At 41.9% G+C, this 22,223-nt stretch overlaps 1 protein-coding gene across 1 annotated transcript in view; it reads right to left on the reverse strand.

Annotated features, from left to right (window-relative positions):
- wdr11 (WD repeat domain 11) overlaps positions 1–22,223 on the reverse strand; it is a 61,565-nt gene that overhangs the window by 20,432 nt on the left and 18,910 nt on the right. Inside the window, exons 10-16 of the mRNA XM_061690149.1 lie at positions 21,495–21,671; positions 18,657–18,741; positions 13,829–13,935; positions 7,728–7,803; positions 5,964–6,072; positions 2,067–2,188; positions 1,793–1,940 (exon numbers count right to left, since the gene is read on the reverse strand). Of these exons, the coding sequence (XP_061546133.1) occupies positions 1,793–1,940; positions 2,067–2,188; positions 5,964–6,072; positions 7,728–7,803; positions 13,829–13,935; positions 18,657–18,741; positions 21,495–21,671 (824 nt within the window). The remainder of the gene's footprint in view (positions 1–1,792; positions 1,941–2,066; positions 2,189–5,963; positions 6,073–7,727; positions 7,804–13,828; positions 13,936–18,656; positions 18,742–21,494; positions 21,672–22,223) is intronic.

Genomic DNA, 22,223 nt, shown 5'->3' on the forward strand with positions numbered 1-22,223 from the left:
GGGAAAATACACACTGCTTAAGAATCCAATCTGCTGCTTAGAAACATAATATGATACGTGATTGCGATTTCCCATTACAAAAAAATTGAGCAAGAAGACACAGAACAATACTGAAGCCTGAAGTTCCTCTGAAAAGGTGAAATGAGGATACGGTTACAATTACAGTTAAACTGGTTCATCAACCACGGATTCACCTATCGACCTAAATTTTTTTTCAATATTTTTCTTTTTTTCTTTTTCTTTTTTGGTGGGGAAACAACCCCGACAACAATTATTGGCTTTCTTTTTTTCAATGCAATTAAATAGACGTCAATTATTCACAGATTTTCGCTATTTGCCCTGCGGGCCGGTCCCTATCGCCGGGGGTCCACTGTTTTATTGCTTTATCTATGTCACTTAATGGACAAACATGTAAAAATACGACCTGCTTGTGGAATGTAATTAAATTTTAGCTAAGCACTGCCCCATCTGTAGATATTTTTAACAAGCATTTAAAAACCTATTTGTTTTTGGGAGGCATTCCAGTAAGACTTGTCTTTTCTTGTATTTGAATCAGTACTTTAACTTAATTTTTATGCCTGCAAAAAATCTCTGCACGTAAGCGGCAAGGCTGAAAACCAACATTGAATGCCGTGACCTTCGATCCCTCAGGCGGCACTGCATTAAAGAACGTCATAATTGTTTCAAGGATATTGCCACGTGGTGTCAGCAACACTTGAGAAAACCATTGTCAGGTAAGACAATTTGTAGCTACATCTACAAATGCAAGTTAAAACTCTACCATGCAAACCGAAAGCCAATCATCAACAACCCCCAGAAACGCCGCCGGCTTCTCTGGACCTGAGCTCTTCTGAGCTGGACTGACACAAAGTGTGCTGTGGTCTAACGTGTCCACATTCCAAATAGTTTTTGGAAATCATGGATGTTGTGTCCTCCGCGCCAAAGAGAAAAAGGATCATCCGGATTGTTATCAGCGCAAAATTCAAAAGTCAGCGTCTATGATGGTATCGAGGTGTGTTAGTGCCCATGGCATGGGTAACTTGCACATCTGTGATGGCGCCTTTAATGCTGAAAGGTGCAGTTTTGGAGCAACATATGCTGCCATCCAAGCAACATATTTTTCAGGGATGTCCCTGCTTATTTCAGCAAGACAATGCCAATCCACATTGTGCACGTGTTACAACAGCATGGCTTCGTAGTAAAAGTGTGTGAGTACTAGACCCGTCTCCCAGTGGCACATTATGAAGGGCCAAATGTGACCATGGAGACCCTAGACTGTTGAGCAACTTAGAAGCTTAAACAATGCCCTGAGTTCCCAAAAGCTTACTGAGTGTTGTTTAAAGGGAAAAGTAATGTAACACAGTGATTAACAGGCCCTGTGCCATCTTTTTTGGAACGTGTTGCAGGCATCAAATTCAAAATGAGTGAATATTTGCAAAAAGGTTTATCAGTTTGAACATTAAATATCTTGTCTTGGTAGTGTTCAACTGAATATAGGTTTTTCATTTATGTTTCACACAACGTCCCAACTTCATCGGAATTGGGCTTTGTACTTGTTTTTTTAACCGACCTATTATATTGTCCACTGAGTTATGGCTTCATGCACACTGGTGTTTAAACTTGGGTAAACATCATGCACTAGTGTCTTATAATTATCACTTGGGCAGCCACTTATTACTCTTACGCCTACTCTTCATAAATCAATTATGAGGACTAGGAATGACTTTACGAAAAAAGAAAGCCAAAAGGACAACACAAAACAAACAAAAAAGGAATTATAGACTGGACTCACATCAGGAGGGATACGGGCACCATCTTTTACAGTGTTGCCCTCTACAGTGATATGGTATACCTGCCCATCTGTATCAGTAAACACAAAATGTTCCCTGGCAGATATGGGGTGGTTGGTCTCTGACTTGCTCTCTGCATCCTGAAGCAGACTAGTGAAGGAATCAAACAGATATACAATCTCCTCAGATATGCAATTTGTATACTGCTCATCTGAAATAACAGTGTATGACACAAACAAATGAGTTACAGTATTTTAGAGGCTGCAGAGTGCTGACCTGATAACGGAGGATTCAACCGTATTTTGCTCAGCATCTGACACAGTCTGCCGAGCCATGGCCTCCCTTGCTGCCATCTGCTTCTTCTTTAGACTCTTCAAGTTGTGCGATGGGGACCACTCCTTAACACACACAAAAATTGAAGATTAGAGGTGAGAACCAAGACACAATTAAAAGCAGAATTCATCCAAAGTGTTTTGAGGCACACAAAGGTAAAGCACACAAGAGTTACCCCCCAACCTTATTCCCAAGAAGTTACTGCTGGAGCACTGCAGCGGTGGTCTTGGATCTCAGGTTCACAATCAATATGGAAAAAAAGACAGCAATATGGTACTAAGGAAGGCCAAAATGTATTATTAAGGCTGCTGTCAGTTTTATTCGCTCTGTACCGAATTTTACAGCCCCACTGTAAAGTTTGTCCCACATAATTCTTCTTTAATGAGCATAGCTGCCCTAAAGACACCACCGTGCCTTGCTGAGCAAGGATATCTTGTGAGAGAAATCATTCCAATTAGCCACATGAGCTCAGAGAGGTGTAGTAGACAAAAAGTAAGAGAAAATTACGAGAAGGGTACGTCAACATGTTTTAGCTTGGGGCAGGGCTCTAGAGTTGTACTGGTTGCACTGGCAACCGCAGTTTTACTGGTTTAAAAAAAAAAAAAAAAAAAACAGCTGCCTGTCTTTTTAGGCAAGGATTAACTAAATCTGGTCAAAAAGTACCTTATTTGACGCACAATTACACAAGACAGGTAACTTACTGAAAAGTGTTGGTGGTTTAAGTGCTCCGTGTTAGAGCACTGATTAGCACTTTTGGACGAATCAGGTCTTAACATTCTTATAAAAGAAGTTGTCAATCATTCTTTTCATCTTATCATCTGCAGCTATTTCACTCTAAATCTGATGGTCCTAGGACACTCACCTAGGTCTGTCACTATAATAAACCTTTTAGGATGGTTTATTTTCCCCAGAAACAATAGTATTGTTGATGTTGTTTTTCGATGCCACTGATATAATATTAGAGCATAATAATTCAACTATATCCTTTTTTAAGAGCAAATAACTTAATTCAAGAAAACTGAACATTGACATTGAAGTGTTGAACAATAAAATATCTTGGATAAGTAAAAAAAATATAAATAAAACAGACTCAGGCTCTGTTCACAAAAATTGCACTTAAACATATATAGTATTAAACATTTGGCACACAGGTAGAGAGTCATTAAAGCCTTAAGACTCAATATATTTTCCAGTTGTTTAAGAAAAAATGCGAATTAACAACATTAATAACAGCACACCAAGTAGATCAAAGCAAACCAGATTGCATCCAGATCCGTACTGCCTATCAAGAGTCTGCAGCATTTAAATGCTGCTTTCTCGAATGGCTGAATATCTGAAAGCGACTAACACTATACTTTATATGTGACCATGTGCCATATACGCTGTCACGTTTATATTTACATTGCTGAGTATAGGCTTCCTTAATTGCATGCTGATCGGAAAGGGGAAATGTTTTTTGTTCCCAGCTGAAGAAATTGGGTGGGATAGTTATGTTTCAAACGGACTTTGTCACTTTGTTTTGTTGCGACTTCATACAAATTCGACATACCAGCTCGTTGGTGTTAGTGGGATGGTTGAGTTCATCTGGGTTGAATCCAAAATGTTCACGCATTATCGTGCTTGCATTAGGCTTTATAACTAATTTAATTTATGCCGCTCAACTTGTAATGTAATTATGCAGCTTGAGCCGTCGGAAAACTCAGCTTCGATTATACTAGCAGCTCTCTCTGTGTGCCTGCATTTGAAATGCCCGCGCACACACACGCAGGTGCGTGCGAGCGCACACACACGCACACACACACACACACGTGCGTGCACACACACACACACACACACACGTGCGTGCGAGCGCACACACTCACACACGTGCGTGCGAGCGCACCCACTCACACACACACACGTGCGTGCGAGCGCACCCACGCACACACACACACGTGCGTGCGAGCGCACCCACGCACACACACACACGTGCGTGCGAGCGCACCCACGCACACACACACACACATGCGTGCGAGCGCACACACACACACACACACACACACGTGCGTGCGAGCGCACACACTCACACACACACGTGCGTGCGAGCGCACACACTCACACACACACGTGCGTGCGAGCGCACACCCACGCACACACACACACACACGTGCGTGCGTGCGAGCGCACACACACACATACACACACACACACTACGATGGGGGTAATGTACAGTGGGGCAACAATTTATTTAGTCAGCCACCAATTGTGTAAATTATCCCACTTAAAAAGATGAGAGAGGCCTATAATTATCCTCATAGGTATACCTCACCTACGAGAGACAAAAAAATAATAATCCCGAAAATCACTGTGTTTGATTTTTAATGAATTAAATTAAATGGTAAATTCCTCGGTAAAATAAGTAATTTGGTCACCTACAAACAAGCAAGATTTCTGACTCTCACAGTACTGTAACTTCTTCTTTAAGAGGCTCCTCTGTCCTCCACTCGTTACCTGTATTAATGGCACCTGTTTGAACTCAGTATAAAAGACACCTGCCCGAAACCTCAAACTGTCACACTCCAAACTCCACAATGGCTAAGACCAAAGAGCTGTCAAAGGACAAGGCTGGGAAGACTGAATCTGCAATAGGTAAGCAGCTTGGTGTGAAGAAATCAACTGTGGGAACAATTATTAGAAAATGGTAGACATACAAGACCACTGATAATCTCCCTCGATCTGGGGCTCCACGCAAGATCTCACCCCGTGGGGTCAAAATGATCACAAGAACAGTGAGCAGAAATCCCAGAACCACATGGGGGCACCTAGTGAATGAGCTTCAGAGAGTTGGGACCAAAGTCACAAAGGCTACCATCAGTAACACACTACGCCGCCAGGGACTCAAATCCTGCAGTGCCAGACGTGTCCCCCTGCTTAAGCCAGTACAGGTCCAGGCCCGTCTGAAATTTGCTAGAGAGCATTTGGATAATCCAGAAGAGGATTGGGAGAATGTCATACAGTGAGATGAAACCAAAAGAAGAACCTTTTGTTAAAAAAACTAAACTTGTCGTGTTTGAAGAAGGCAACGAAGGAGTGGCTTCGTAAGAAGCATTTCAACGTCCTGGAGTGGCCTAGCCAGTATCCAGATTTCAACCTCATAGAAAATCTTTGGAGGGAATTGCAAGTCTGTGTTGCCAAGCGACAGCCCCAAAACATCACTGATTTCGGGGAGATCTGCATGGAGGAATGGGCCAAAATACCAGCAACAGTGTGTGAAAACCTTGTGGAGACTTACAGAAAACGTTTGACCTCTGTCATTGCCAACAAAGGGTATGTATAACAAAGTATTGAGGCAAACCTTTGTTATTGACCAAATACTTATTTTCCACCATACTTTGCTAATACATTATTTTTTTTTAATTCAGACAATGTGATTTACTGGATTTTTTTCCCTCATTTTGTCTCTCATAGGGGAGGTATACCTATGATGAAAATTACAGGCCTCTCTCATATTTTTAAGTGGGAGAACTTGCACAATTGGTGTTTGTCTAAATACTTTTTTGCCCACTGTATGTCTGCTTTCAAAGTCGCAGAGATTTATTTTCTTCCACAAATTGCTAGATGTACGAGTGCGACCTTTTTTTTTTTTAGGCGCACCATTGAGAAATTAGGGCGCACGTGCGACCAAATTCGTCACACTCTTAGAGCCCTGTGGCATTGAAAGGGATATTGTGGACACAATATGGATACATAAGCAGCAGACAGCAAACTATGTATTCTTCAATTTGAGTTACTGTAGATGTGGCATTTCATATGTATAACATAGGACAATTAAAAATAAAAACTTTCACTAGTGGTTTGTACCAGAGCTGTAACAGTAGGGAAGTTCTTTGCCATCTCTCGAAGAAGTGTCCCTGTCCTGATGTCCCACAACTCCAGCGGTTTGTCTCTGAACACCACTACCAAGTACTGCCTGAGGATGAACGTGGGAAAGGACAAAAACATGACAAGAAACCTTTTTATTATAGTTTTTGTTTTCCATTGGTGAATGGCATCGTGTTAAATTTCCTTTCATGATAAACTCAGACCTTGTTTTTTGTAGGAGTATAAGCAGAAAAGTACATTTGCACAGATGCAGTCTTATGAAAATGCCATGGTAACCTTTTGTGCATCCTTTGCTGTTATTTTGCCTCTGTTACACAATCTTTATCTCATATCAGACATTAACTTTTGATAAGCGCTGACCCTTCTCAGTAATGGCTTTCTTGTCTGTCTTTTTAGCTTACAGGTCCCGTATTTTACCAAATGTACCTTTTCTAGTCTTTGGGATGTTATACAGTCCCCTCCAAAAGTATTGTAACGGCAAGGTCAATTCCTTTGTTTTTGTTGAATACTGAAGACATTTGGGTTTCAAATCAAAAGATGAATATGAGACAAAAGTTCAGAATTCTAGCTTTTATTTCATGGTATTTACATCTAGATGTATCAAACAACTCAGAACAGAGCACCTTTTGTTTGAAGCCACCCACTTTTCAAGAGAGCAAAAGTATTGGAACAGACATTAAATTAATAACATAACATTATAACCCTTATAATGCAGTTATTGCAACCCTTACTTGCAATAACTGCAACAAGCGTGTGACCCATTGACTTCACCAGACTGTTGCATTCTTCATTTGAAATGCTTTTCCAGGCCTTTACTGCAGCCTCTTTCAGTTCTTGCTTGATTCTGGAGGTTTCTTCCTTCAGTCTCCTCTTCAGGAGGTAAAATGCATCCTCCATTGCAGGGGTGCCCAAACTTTTTTGTCCCCCTAAAATGCCACTCCACATTTCCGTTCTTTGGTAATACGATGGCAGATCGGCAGATGAGGCATACACATTTCGAAAATGTCATCGTGAAAAAATACTCCTCGTCCCATTCCGTATGAAAGTGGTAAGTTTTTGTCTTCTTACTTGGTCCAGCTCCCCCACTAATTGTTATACCCTCTTACGTTTAAGAGAAAACACCGAGAGATAAAAATTGGAGGAAACTCACTGACTAGCTTGTTAGTTTTGACACACTTGGCGCCGTTGTTTGCGCATCTGCATTTACCTTATAGCAGCGTTGCTTGTGTCAGAAAACGTGTCAGAAAAATTCAGATATCATCGATTATATACGTATATCAATCACGCAACGGGATGGATGATAGGTTGATGTCTCTCTTTTTTTTTTTTTTGTCATACAATGTCATGCGATCTACCAATACTACCTTCGCAGTCGACTGGTCGATCGCGATTGAGCACCCCTGCTCTATTGGGTTAAAGTCCAGGGTAGCGGTCAGATGTTTTTTCTCCCCCTTAATAAAATAAATTATCACTTATAAACTGAATCTATTATTTATTTTGTCTTTGTGATACAATAGAATTGGTGTGATGATCTCTAACATTTAAGTGTGACAAATATTCAATTAAACCTAAAATCAGGAAGAGGTCAAATACTTTATCTTGGCACTACATGTAGCACTGGGTAAGCACTAAGTAGAGCAAGTAGTGTATGACGTTTGTGCTTACGTATGTGTCTCCAGAAAAAGTACCAACAATTGCATGATGTTGATATTTCATTTTTGTAGGTAAAAACAGGCAACTCACTTTAGATGTGAAACTTTCATCATCTCAATGGGTGGCTCATCATTTCCTCGCTCACCTCTGAATGCAAAACATCGTCCTGGAAAATACAAACGTGAGAAAGGTAGCTCATCAACGCGCTTTTGAAAAGACTGATTCTTCCAATTTCACTTTAGTGCCGGTTCCTCAGGTTATTAACCCACTTTTTAGAGAGTTGGGGGAGGAAACAACCAATGACTTTCTCTTACCTGTGCTGTAATCCACACTTTCTTTCAGAATTGCACCCACTGAATGAGAAATCATGCAGTGCGCCAAGGTGAAGCATCAAAACAAGAATGTCCTTCAGGTGTACTATATCACATATGCTAAAAGAGGTGTTTATCTGATTTGGTGAAGGCCATTTAGTAAAGTAGTTTAGAACAAAAAAAGTTACAGTGCAGAGCAATTTGGCTTGAGGCTTTCTTGGGGGAGTCTGACTCACAATGGTTATGTGACGACTTCAAAGTACTGTATACCTTCAAGGAATAAAACCATATAGCTTAAAGAACAAACCTGGGTTGTGAAAGGAAATCAGCAATGGCAAAATAATGTATGACCTAGTTTTCCTGGTTGCATGCCAACTATGCTTCGCACATTTAAATGTGTGCGAAGCCTACAGTGAAAACAGTCAAAAAGTGGACCAATGAAGCAAAGATGGAACTTCAAAGCTGTTTAGACTGCACAGACTGGAGTGTCTTTGAAAATTCAGCTGGCAGCCTGGATGAATATACGGACACTGTCACATCCTATATCAGTTTCTATGAAGAGGTTTGTGTACCAACAAAATCATTTCGGACATTCAACAACAACAAGCCGTGGTTCACTGCTAAACTTAAGCAGCTTCGCCAAGCTAAGGAAGATGCATATCAGAGCGGGGACAGGGCCCTGTATAATCGAGCTAGAAACCAGCTTACTAAAGAAATTAACATTGCAAAGAGGATCTATGCAGCAAAGTTGGAAAAACAGTTTAGCGCGAACGACTCGAAATCAGTCTGGCGTGCATTCCAATCACTGACTAATTACAAGCGACGATCCCCCCAAGCTGAGAACAATAGCACACTAGCCAACGACTTGAATACCTTCTATTGCAGATTTGAAAAGGACAGTTTCACTCCACACACCCACCCGGCCGCACCCGCGACCACAACCACACCTCTGACTTCTGCGTTAACCATCCATGAACAGGATGTGAGACGCATCTTCAAACAACAGAAGATTAACAAAGCGACAGGACCGGACCATGTGTCCCCAACCTGCCTCAAAGTCTGCGCGGACCAGCTCGCTCCAGTCTTCACTCAGATCTTTAACAGATCTTTGGAAATGTGCGAAGTTCCATCCTGCTTCAAACGCTCCACCATCATTCCAGTCCCCAAGAAACCTGCAATCTCTAGTCTGAATGACTACAGGCCTGTCGCTTTGACATCTGTAGTCATGAAGTCCTTTGAACGTCTCGTGCTGGACCACCTCAAGAGTGTCACAGGTCCCCTGCTGGACCCCCTGCAGTTTGCCTACCAAGCGAACAGGTCTGCGGATGATGCAGTCAACATGGGACTGCACTTCATCCTAGAACACCTCGACAGTGCAGGGACCTACGCGAGGATCCTGTTCGTGGACTTCAGCTCAGCATTCAACACCATCATCCCTGAACTCCTTTCAACCAAGCTTCTCCAGCTCAGCGTCTCACCTGCCATCTGCCAGTGGATTTACAGCTTTCTGACGGGCAGGACACAGCAGGTCAGGCTGGGGGAGGCCACCTCATCCACACGCAGCATCAGCACTGGGGCGCCCCAAGGTTGTGTCCTCTCTCCGCTGCTCTTCTCTCTCTACACGAACGACTGCACCTCAGCGAACCCGACTGTCAAGCTCCTGAAGTTTGCAGATGACACCACTGTCATTGGCCTCATCAAGGACGGTGACGAGTCTGCATATCGACAGGAAGCGGAGCGGCTGGAGCTGTGGTGCGGGCGACACAACCTGGAGCTGAACACGCTCAAGACGGTAGAGATGATCGTGGACTTCAGGAGGCATCCTTCGCCACAGCTGCCCCTCACGTTGTCCAGCTGCCTTGTGTCAACCGTCGAGACCTTCAAGTTCCTGGGAATTACAATCTCTCAGGACCTGAAGTGGGCGAACAACATCAACTCCGTCCTCAAAAAGGCCCAGCAGAGGATGTACTTCCTGCGGCTTCTGAGAAAGCACGGCCTGCCACCGGAGCTGCTGAGACAGTTCTACACAGCGGTCATCGAATCGGTCCTGTGTTCTTCCATCACAGTCTGGTTTGGTGCTGCTACAAAAAAGGACAAACTCCGACTGCAACGGACAATCAAAACTGCTGAAAGGATTGTCGGTACCCCCCTACCCACCATTGAGGACTTGCACGCTGCCAGAACTAAGACAAGGGCGTGCAAAATCCTCTCGGACCGTCTGCACCCCGTTCACCGGCTCTTCCAGCTCCTTCCCTCAGGTAGGCGCTACCGATCAACGCGAACTAGTAGACATTCCAACAGCTTCTTCCCTCTTGCGATCAACTTCTTAAACACCTAACCTATAATTCCTTTACAACAAGCTGGCAATTTTTTGACTTGAGTTCGTTGTCACATTTCTGTGGGGCCAATTATGTATTACTTGTGCACTCACTGTAGTTGTCTCGCCATGCTGCACTATTTGCATATACTGGCCACTCATGCCAGAGTAGCATCTGCTCCATTTGCACACTGATTGAGGAGTATCTGTAACATTTGCACAACCGACATTGTCCCAGATGATCGCACTACTCGTCACTTTAAACCGCATACACTCCTTGAAGTCTCAGCGCCCTTTGCACAATGGTCATTGCACCGGACTATTGCAATATTAGTCGTTCGAACTGCTCTAAGTGCTAGAGGACTCTGCATCTTTTTGCACAATTGTTTTTTGTCAATGTCTTTATGTCCCCAAAGTGTTCTGTAAATTGACTGTTTGTTGTACTAGAGCGGCTCCAACTACCGGAGACAAATTCCTTGTGTGTTTTGGACATACTTGGCAAATAAAGATGATTCTGATTCTGATGCTTATGTGCAGTGCCATGAAAAAGTATTGGCCTCTCCCCTCTTGAGTTTTCTCAAATGCTTATATTTTTGCATAGTTTCCCCACTTCAAGATAATCGAACAAATGTAAATATCAGACAAATGTAAACCAAGTTAAGTTAAAATGCTTTTTTTTTTTTTTTTGGGTGATTTCATTTATTAAGGGAAACTTCAAAGTTACCTGGCCCTGTGTGAAAAAAGTAATTACCCCCCCCCCCTTGTTAAGTCATGAATTAATTGTTGGTAATCATAATTTTTGATTAATTTTCACTGATCAAACCCAAGCCTGATTACCTCCAGATCAGTTCCATCAAGAAATCACTTAAACGGAATATGTCCCGACAAAATCAAAAGTCAGACAAAAGATCTCAAAAAGCTGCAACAAAATGACACAACCCAAATAAATTCCAGAACAGTCGAGAAATAAAGTAATTGAAATCAGTCTGGAAAGGTTTACAAAAGCCATTTCTAAAGCTTTAGGATTCCAGCGAACTATAGTGAGAGCCCATTACCCTCACATGGAAAAAACATGGAACAGTGGTGAACTTTCCCAGGAGTGGCCGGCCTTCAAGGATTACCTCAAGAGAACAGCAATGACTCATCCAGGAGGCCACAAAGGAACACAGGACAAAGAACTGCAGGCCTCCCTTGCCTTGCTATACTTTTTCGACTGTTTTGTATTGAAATCCAAGTAAATGCATTTTTCCAGATTCAACAATATTCCTGTCTGTGTCAATTCTTTGATTCAGTTGTCCACTACAATCCCTTTAAATTAAACCATATTGCTTTTCAGGAGAAATATTGTTACATAATTAAAATGTGATTCATCGAGCTGAATGGATTACAAAGACTCTAATTAATTACATTTTTAAAATTTTAGTTTTAAATAACGTTCCACCCCTTATATATGTAGTGACTATGGCCCGGTTGTCATGGCAATTCCGAGAACTGATAAACTTCGCATTCCTGCCTCCTGAACCTCAACTAGCCAGATTTATTTCACAAGACACAGGACATCTGGTTTATATCATCTTGAGCCATAAAACGTCCTCATGACTTGCACAGCTGATTGGGGGAGTAAGTGATTGATGACTGTTGACCAATGGAACATGATCAACACCCCCAGTAGTGGTTAGAGACACTGCCTGTGGACATTGAAATCCCACGTTTGTAACAAACAAACCTCCAGCAATATTCCAAATGTATGCATTGTTGTCAATGTGTCAGTTTACAGGTTCGGCTACGGGACTTTGAGGACTGTCCTCTTGATTTGAAGCCAAACAGTACGAAATTATGTTGTATTGAACAATTAGTTGATTTGCCAAGACTAAAGTTGAGACAATCATTCTATATGCTTGATCTGTGAGTAAGAGTACAAAGTTGAGAGTATTTTAGATTAATATGTGATTTTTAAACCCATTTTTTAATGAGGCGAATTGTAGACTAAATTCAAGTCGATGGGCATGGTTTTCTCCATTTCCCCTGTCCCTTAGACACGCCCCCTGGGTTTTTAACCCTTCGACTGCCGCCTTCTTCCCTCTCTTGTTCTCTTGGGGCTCACTGTTCCTCCTGGAGAACCTCCTCAGCTATGGGGTGGCTTCGGCCAACCCCTCTCCCCTCCCCTTTCCTTTGTCCTTTTGTTGCCACCACATGCGCAAATGACGCCAGACCACGACGGCGGCGTCGCCCAATCAAAGAAGATCGTTTTTTCCCAGCCTTGATCTGTTGGCGGAGCTCCAGGAAACAACTCCCGGCAGCCGTACCTGTTACGCCCGCAGTTGAGAGTGGGGCCCGCAACAAGTTCAAACGGCAAAAAAAGTTACGAGCGCACGCCAGCGGGACATCAACTTTCTTTTTGCATCCCTTTTATTTTTACTTTTTGTGCATCTTCTTCTTCAAATAAACGAGCCTCTTTCCCTCCTGAGATACTTGGCAACAAACAATCTCCATGGCCAACTGATCTACGGTCGTGACAATCGTCAGAATTTACAAAATTAGTGCCTACTAATTTTGGGCTAAAATACCAGCTCAAGTTCTAACTTTGTACTAGTTCAACATGCTGTAACCTATTCACGCACATTTTTAGTCCAGCCACACACAGTGTCCTATTTTTCTTTACGTGTGCCTAGCTTCCTTTCTATTACCATTATTATTTTCTTTCTGTAGTCAAGGCCGTCTGCATTGTTTCCCCTGTAGTTTCCCTTTAAGATTTAATAAAATTTTCTATAAAACTCCACTTCCTATGGTTACGATGGTTTAGGATGAGTGTTAGGGTGGGTTAGGGTTAGTGATTTTCATAATAACGCTGCCATATTTAATTCACTTTTTTTCCCTTCTGGAAGATTGTTGGACTTTGAACATTTTCCAGCTCAAAGCAACTTTGGAGAGTCTTGATTAAGGTGTTGGACCAGAAGGACGGGACCCTGACTGGATCTGGCCCTGCCCGCTCGCAGCTGCTTTCCCAATATCAGAGGCCAGCATTCATTGTCGCAGTGAGGTGACATCAAATGACCCAGATGCAAGGAAATGCAGAGTTTAAATGAATTTTGTCATATGTGATATGGCATGACTCCTTTTTGTGACTGGCTCCAAGTGAGCCCTCAGATCATTCAGAATGTCCAAAATTCCATTGCTTAATGGACAATATGTCGTGAACATTTTTGTTTCTGGCATTTTAAAAATGTTTAGACATGCGGAAAGGTTCTCCCCGCTTCTACTCATTTTCCCTATCCTACGATGGCACCGCAATGCATCACAGTTTGCGCTTGCCTGTCAGACAAAAGATGCAACATCAGGCAGTGCAATTTACCTCAGGTTTGATAAATCACAGCATGTGTGCTAAATTAATCTACTTATACATACTCCTCCCATAAAGTGCAAAATGATCTGTGTGGCAATGTAGACTGTTTTGCCAACGCAATCCTGGTTGCGCCCAATTAGTAGATCTGTTTGCATGAGCAATCTAGTTTGTGCTGGTTTTGGAACATGTAAACTCCTAGTGTTGGTTGTGTGTTTCTCACCAGTAGGCATGTCGACGTGCTGCAGCTCATTTCGAACCAGGCCCATGTTGTTCGGAGAAGAAGTGGCAAAAGATAGAAAGCTGGTGAGACTCACCCACTCAATACCCCTGTGGAATGAACACACATGCAGTGTCACAATTGCACAATAAATCAAAATCAGCCATGTGTGCAAAATGAGAATATATTTTTTAATTAATTTATTTATTTTTTAAGAACTCTGGGGGCAGAAACTGCACCATAATGAGATGGTAAGGACCCACATGATTAATTAGTCAATTTTCCCTGTAAATGTAAATGGAATGCGAAATAGTTTGGCCTCCTTGGCTGTGTTGGGACATTGGCTGCTCGGCTCATCTGCATAAAGGCATCTTACTACCCTCACCAATATTGAACTGCCACACGTTATAGTACTAGAACCAACAGCAATAATGTACACGAGGGAAAAATCTTATGCAGTAAAACGAAAACCAGGAAATCTTATGCAGGAAAACGACTATTTGTGTCACACACAAATTCATTATGGAACCTTAAACTGCTAAGAATACAATACATGCATTTATGTGTTGTTCTACATATGTGTAGCTAGTCCAAAAATACCTTGTTTCCATCCATCCATCCATTTTAATATACAGTACTACTTCTCTTCATTACCCGTAGTGATGAAGTTGAGCTGGAGCCAATACCAGCAGCCTTTGGTGGAGAGGTGGGGTAAACCCTGGACTGGTCGCCAACCAATCGTAAGGCACATATAAACAAACACCTTTCCCACTCATATTCAGTCTTAGACTGTACCGGTCGTCAATAATCCTACCATTCATGTTTTTTAAACATGGCAGGAAGTCGGAGTACCTAGAGAAAACTTATGTAAGCACAGGGAGAACATGAAAACTCTACCTGAGCCAAGATTTATACCTGGGACCTTTTAACAAAGAGGCTGACGTGTAACCAACTATCCCCCTCACCCCCGTATGGCAAATCAGACAATATTTCCCACTGGAAACATCAGTCTGCTTGAATGGACAATGCATGTTCACAATCAGGCCCAAGATGGAGTGAAGTCATTGCTAAATAGAAACATACTGTCTTGTGTTTTAATCATCCCATTTGAAATAAAAATGGTTGCTAATCTGAGGTTCTACTCAATCTTTTGCTGCGACTGCAATGTCATGTTGTTAATTAAAAGCAGATTGAGAGAAGGAGCAACATGATATAAAAATTCCCTTAAAATGTATCAGTATCAATCTATTCATCATTTTGTTTCTCAATTATTGATACTGCTCACACTTAACAAGGACATATTATAAATTAGTGAAAAACTAAGAATAACAAACTTGTATTTAGTGATAATTTTAGTACAAGTTGTTTTTATTCCCCCCTACATTTTCTCGATGTGTCTGAAAGGGAATTAAAGAAACCCACACCGAAACACATACACCTTGTTTGCTATACCCTTGTCTTTTTCTTCTAGTTTTTATACTTTGTTGCCAAACAGAATTTTAAAACAGGTTTTAGCCTTTGTCCACAAGAGGAATTTTTCACTGGTGACAGTTTCTACTCTGCTGCCTTCCTGGCTTCTGTCTATTCAAGTCCAATTAAATTCACCGATGACAGTGGTCAATTTTAAGTGTAAAAATTCCCTGGGTGAAGGTTTCCCCCTGCGGCACTCTCATCATTAAAATTAGTTAAATTTATATCTACAATGGCACATTATGACTAACCAAACAAAACCAGAAGGCATTGGTCAGCAACCTTGTCAGAAACAGCAGCACTTATAGTCCATCCATCCATTCATTTTCTTCCGCTTATCCGAGGTCGGTCGCGGGGGCAGTAACTTTAGCATGGAAGCCCAGACTTCGCTCTACCCAGCCACTTGCTCCAGCTCTTCCGGGGGGATCCCGAGGCGCTCCCGGCCAGCCGGGAGACATAGTCTCTCCAGCGTGTCCTGGGTCGTGTCCTGGGTCGTTCCCGGGGTCTCCTCCCAGCTCATCAGGGAGGCATAATAATCAGATGCCCGAGCCACCTCATCTGGCTCCTCTCAATGAAGAGGAGCAGCGGCCTGACTCTGATGACCGAGCTTCTCACCCTATCTCTAAGGGAGAGCCCAGACACCCTGCGGAAGAAAGTCATTTCGGCCGCTTGTACCCGGGATCTTGTTCTTTCAGTCACGAACCACAGCTCGTGACCATAGGTGAGGGTAGGAATGTAGATTGACCGTTAAATTGAGCGCTTCGCCTTTCAGCTTTGCCCCTTCTTCACGGACAGATACAAAGTCCGCATCACTGCAGACGCTGAACCGATCAGTCTGTCCATCTCCCGTTCAATTATTCCCTCACTCGTGAACAAGACCCCAAGATACTTGAACTCCTCCACTTGGGGCAGGATCTCATCCCGGACCCGGAGAGGGCACTCCACCATTTTCCGACTGAGGACCATGGTCTCAGATTTGGAGGTGCTGATTTTCATTCAGTCGCTTCACACTGGGCTGCAAACCGCTCCAGTGAGAGTTGGAGATCACAGTTTGAGGAAGCCAACAGAACACACATCATCTGCAAAAAGCAGATATGCAATACTGAGGCCACCAAAGGCCCCTCTACGCCTCAGCTGCGGGTAGATATTCTGTCCATAAACATTATGAACAGAATATGACGGCAGCCTTGGCGAAGTCCAACACTCACCGGAAAACGAATCCGACTTACTGCCGGGAATGCAGACCAAACTATGACACATGCCGAATAGCCCTTATTGGGGGTTCGGTACCCCATACTCCCAAAGTACCCACAGGACTCCCTGAGGGACACGGTCGAACACCTTGTCCAAGTCCACAAAATACATGTAGACTGGTTGGGCGAACTACCATGCACCCTCGAGGACCCTGCCGAGGGTGTAGAGCTGGTCCACTGTTCCACGACCAGGAAGAAAATCACACCTCCTCCTGAATCTGAGATTCGTCTTTCCGATGGACCCTCCTCTCCAGCACCCCTGAATAGACCTTACCAGGGAAGCTGAGGAGTGTGACCATTTGATCATTTGACAGCACAAGGCAGCCACATGACGGCGCACAAAGCCTTCGCGCGCCAATCAAAGTGACTCATATTGAGGAAAAATATCCATTGCACAACTGTTTACATTTCAGACGCAGAAATATAAAAACTGTTTTGTCATGCAGGGCAAACTTGGATTATTTCAACCCACACTTGAAAAGACACCTTGCGGTGAATTGTAGATGTCTTTGTTGTTGTTTTGGCTGTGCAACATTAGCTCTATTATATGGTCATATCAATCCATCCATTTTCTGTACCGCTTATCCTCACTAGGGTCACGGGGGTGCTGGAGCCTATCCCAGCTATCTTTGGGCGAGAGGCTTCTTCAACCTACCTACCATGCACGTTTTTGGGATGTGGAAGGAAACCGGCGTACCCGGAGAAAACCCACCCAGGCACGGGGAGAACATGCAAACTCCACACAGGCGGGGTCGGGATTTGAACCCGGGTCCTCAGAACTGTGAGGCAGATGAGCTAACCAGTCGCACACCGTTCCACCTGTATGGTCATAAGTAACTGTAAAACATGCCGCTTTGGGGTCCGCTCTCCAACCTCTCCCTCACTCTTACTCTCTCTCTCTCACACTCACTTAGACACGCTCACGCACACACACACTATCAATATGTCTGGTCAACAAACAGCTTCTTCAGTTAGTCATTTCAGTGAATAAAGGAAAAAAAATTCTGTAAGGCATGCATGTGTTTTAGGGCATTTAAAAAATGAAATGATGACAGCCTGGCAGGTGTGTGTGGACTCCCATTTGAGTTTGAATGTGATTGGTTACTCCTGAACACAGCCACATGCCAGTTATAAGAGGGGGTGCACCCTTGTGCAACCAGATTTATGTGATTATACTATTATTATTATTTTATTTAAACTTTATTTAATCAGGTAAAAGACCAGTTGAGACAGAACATCTCTTTTGCAATGGTGACCTGAACATGATTATTTCAGTTCAGACCGCTCAAAGCACGTTCAGGGAGGGCAGAAGAACATGCATGACACACTTGCTACAAGCAACACAGGGTGGGTTTACAACGTAGGAACTTGCAAACACAAACTACGCCGCGGCACATTAATCATTTTTCTACGATTAGTTTTTATGATCGTGAGAAGCCAAAATTGAAATTATGATTACATTTCAATTAATCACCCAGCTCTAATGCCAGGGAGAAAATGTGAGAAAAATGAGGATATTCACATTCTTAGATAAAATAATTTTGTGGTCAAAAGTCATTAGGTATCAGAATATGTGTATACTTCATCCATGATGGATGATTTGAAAGCCCATGTCTTTGCTCAGTTGACTTGGAGGAACAGGAAATTGCTGAAGGGCCCTCAGGACCATCATGCGAGATGACCATTTGCTGCTGGGCTTCACAAGAATTACTTAGAACTTGGTGGATTTCAAGTGGCCCAGTCACACACAGGGATGCAACCTGCGACCTCTCCTTCCTACAGTAAACGCCTATTTCATGCCATGCTGCTGCTTCTGGTAAATATTGTCTGTTGTCCAACACACAACGTTCTTATTTCAAATAGACACTCCCGTAGATGGGAGCATAAATATTTCAAAACTAAAATTTTTTGTTTATTTAATATAATAGAAAGCTCAATTAATAATTACCTTCCAGCAGTGAGTAATTTTCAGAACATGAAGAATTATACTTTAGTTTTTACTCCTTGTGTTGGGAAGCCAAAATGACCGCTGAATCATAGAGTGTCCCCTTAATGGGGGGACATCATCATAGAGTGTCCCCTTAATGTTCACAGTCGCCACATCTTACCTGACTTCACAAGAATGGACACTGAGCTCCTTGTGGAGAAGACCACTGGTAAGGTTGTAGACCAGTATAGACCCATTACCGGTGCCTGAGAATAAACAAAAAGCAGTGAAGCAAGATGAATACATAACAGACTAAGTATGAATAAGAAACGTTTGTCAATAAGGTATTTTAGCAACATCTATGTAGGTTAAATTATTACAGTATAATCATAGAGACAAAGAAACGATATCCTTCTTCTACCAAGAGACATTCCCAGAAAAATTCCCAAAAGAGTTTATTTTTTGACAAGTTACTCCTCGCACCAACAACGGCAGGGGTCTTGTCACTTTGCCTGCACTGACGACTCAAAATAAAAAAAATAAAATAAAATTTAAAAAAAAGCTCAGTCTGCTGATGCACAATGTTTTACAAGTTTTACATTTTTTTTTGTACAAATAATTCCAATGAAGTTGTGACATTGTGTAAAAAAACAATGCAAAAGAAAAACAGTGACGTTCCTCAGTTTGAACATTATATATCTTGTTTTTGTGGTGTATTTAATTGAATATAGGTTGAAAAGGTTTGGCAAACCATTGTATTGTTTTTATTTACGTTTTACACAACGTCCCGACTTCAGTGGAATTGGCGTATATTATGACTGATATTCTGTCTACGACAATAATCAATTAACAGCCATAAAAAAAATGAAATTAAGTTATTTGTAAATTAGCAATAATTATTCCACCCACTGTATATTATATCATTATATCAATGTTACAACATAATTCTCAAATGTCGTACTGTATAAATACTACTCTAGCATAATTAGACATTTATTAGTTGGCATATAATAATAAGCAACAACATAAAACATTTAATTGTTAGTTTTTTTAATCAGAATCCTCTTTATTTCCCAAGTATATATATATGGTAGTTGGAGCCGCTCTAGTACGACAACAGACAGTCAATTGACAGAGAACACTTTTGAGACATAAAGACATGGACAAAAAAAAAAAAAAAAGTCACTGAGCAGTAAAGGGTTGCTATTTGGTAATGCCGGTACATTTTTTTTTTGACAATTGTGCAAAAAGATGCAGAGTCATCTAGCACTTAGAGCAGTTCGAATGACTAATATTGCAATAGTCCGGTGCGAAGACCATTGTGCAAGTGGCGCCGAGACTTCAAGGGGTGTATGCGGTTTAAAGTGACGAGTAGCGCGATAATCTGGGACAATGTTGGTTGTGCAAATGTTGCAGATACTCAATTTAATATGACTGTACATTGCAGACATCATACAGCATTATGAAGTACTTTATTGCGGACCTTCATTTATAGTGAGCATTTACCTTGTGACATTTTGAACATAAAATTACCTAATTTCAGCCAGCTCACTACACAATCACACATAAAATCATCACTTCAACATTATTTTACTGTTCAGGAATTAAATATTTTACTTATAATATCGTTCAAGGGGAAGTTTAGTTTACACTGTGCTGTATATTTTGTGTTACATACACCACACAGAGAACCTAAAACACCTTAACTTTTCTCACGACATACATAAAGTATAAAGTAAAGCCTTGTTTATGGCAGCGGTTAGGTTTCGGACCACCCCCGAAATAAGTGAAATCTGCAAAGTAGAAACCGGATATTTTTAAAAATTATTTATACGTATTTTCAGCCTTCAAAAATAGTTTATTACACACAAACACCTTTGTGTGACTGTAATATTGTTTGTAAAAATTACAGTCCTTTAATAAGCTTTTAAAAAAAAAAAATTCCTTTTGGCTTGCAGTTCCAAGCAAACAAGCAGTGGAAGAGGCTGTGGTCAACATGATTATCAAAGACTGGCAGCCACTCACCATTGTTGAAAATGAGGGATTCAGGGAGCTCCTGAAGCTTATCAACTCGCACTTACATTTTTATGCTCACGAATCGAATTTACACTTGGAAACAGACAAAATGTTTGTCATATGTCAGAGACCACTTAATCTAAATGGTTTTGATATGGTTCAACTAAAACTGCTGTTTTTTTGTAGTGAGACAATTTTCTGACCTCGATCCAATCCATCAAGCAAACTACTGAATCAGAAAATACCCAAGACAGAATATTGGTGATATGACTATTACATGTCAATAGATGAGACAGTTAACTTACCTAATACATTTTTCAGTTTAGTATGTACAGGATGTAATTATTATCCATTCAACCATTTTCTATACTGCTAAATGCTTTTTAAAATGTGTTCACTCAGTAGTCTCTACACCAAACCTTTCTTTCTACTTACAATCTTTCTCCCAATGCAAACCAATTAGAGGAGAAAACGGCTGCGTGTCGTTTGTTATTACTTAATGATTTTTTTTTAAAGAAATCAAACCATCCATCCATCCATTTTCTGAGCCGCTTCTCCTCACTAGGGTCGCGGGCGTGCTGGAGCCTATCCCAGCTATTATCGGGCAGGAGGCAGGGTACACCCTGAACTGGTTGCCAGCCAATCGCAGGGCACATACAAACAAACAACCATTCGCACTCACATTCACACCTAAGGGCAATTTAGAGTTTTCAATTAACGTGCATGTTTTTGGGATGTGGGAGGAAACCGGAGTGCCCGGAGAAAACCCACGCAGGCACGGGGAGAACATGCAAACTCCACACAGGCGGGGCCGGGGATTGAACCCCGCTCCTCAGAACTGTGAGGCTGACGCTCTAACCAGTCGTCCACCGTCCCGCTGAAATCAAACCAAGGGGGGAAAAAAAGAACAAGTGTACAAACCCATCGATTGGTTCGCACCAGAGGGAGCAAATCATCAGTGTGGAAATTTTTTTTATTTGTATGTGTTTGCAAGATAACCTACCAACAGCCAGCATAGGTTGGTAGTGGTTGATGTTTTTGGTTGTTAGAGGTGGACACATGCGGATGGCAAAGGGTGGCAGTGGCAAACCAGAGAGGAGGCCAGTCAACAGAAACTTCAGCTGGACTTCTTGCTGGTTGAAGGATGGAAGAGGGGCCTCACCAGCTATCAAAGTTTGACCTAGAAATACAAAAATGATAAACCGTAAATTTGAAATTAAAATGCTCAGACTTACTTGATTTTTTTCATTATGTTACAGTCTTATGCAAGAATAATTGAAGTTTTTGGAACAAATCACAAAGCAAAAAATTGCAGAATTGGGTCAATTCTGCAGTTTACATTATTGAAGAAGATGTAAAGTTTATGTGGTACACTATATATATATATATATATATATATATAAATGTACTGTGTATATTATGTTTTTTGTTTCTTTTTTGCAGAATTGCATGTTTAAAACCTTGACTGAAAAAAAAAACCAAATCATCAACAACTGACAATTAATGTAAATATGGTTTGTAGGGCCGGCATGCTGCAAGACTGGTTAGCACATCTGCCTCACAGTTCTGGGGACCCGGGTTCAAATCCCGACCCCGCCTGTGTGGAGTTTGCATGATCTCCCCGTGCCTGGGTGGGTTTTCTCCGTGCACTCCGGTTTCCTCCCACATCCCAAAAACATGCACGGTAGGTTAATTGAAGACTCTAAATTGCCCGTGGGTGTGAATGTGACTG

This window comes from Phycodurus eques, chromosome 11 (genome assembly GCF_024500275.1).
Source record: "Phycodurus eques isolate BA_2022a chromosome 11, UOR_Pequ_1.1, whole genome shotgun sequence".
Classification (NCBI taxonomy): Eukaryota; Metazoa; Chordata; class Actinopteri; order Syngnathiformes; family Syngnathidae; genus Phycodurus; species Phycodurus eques.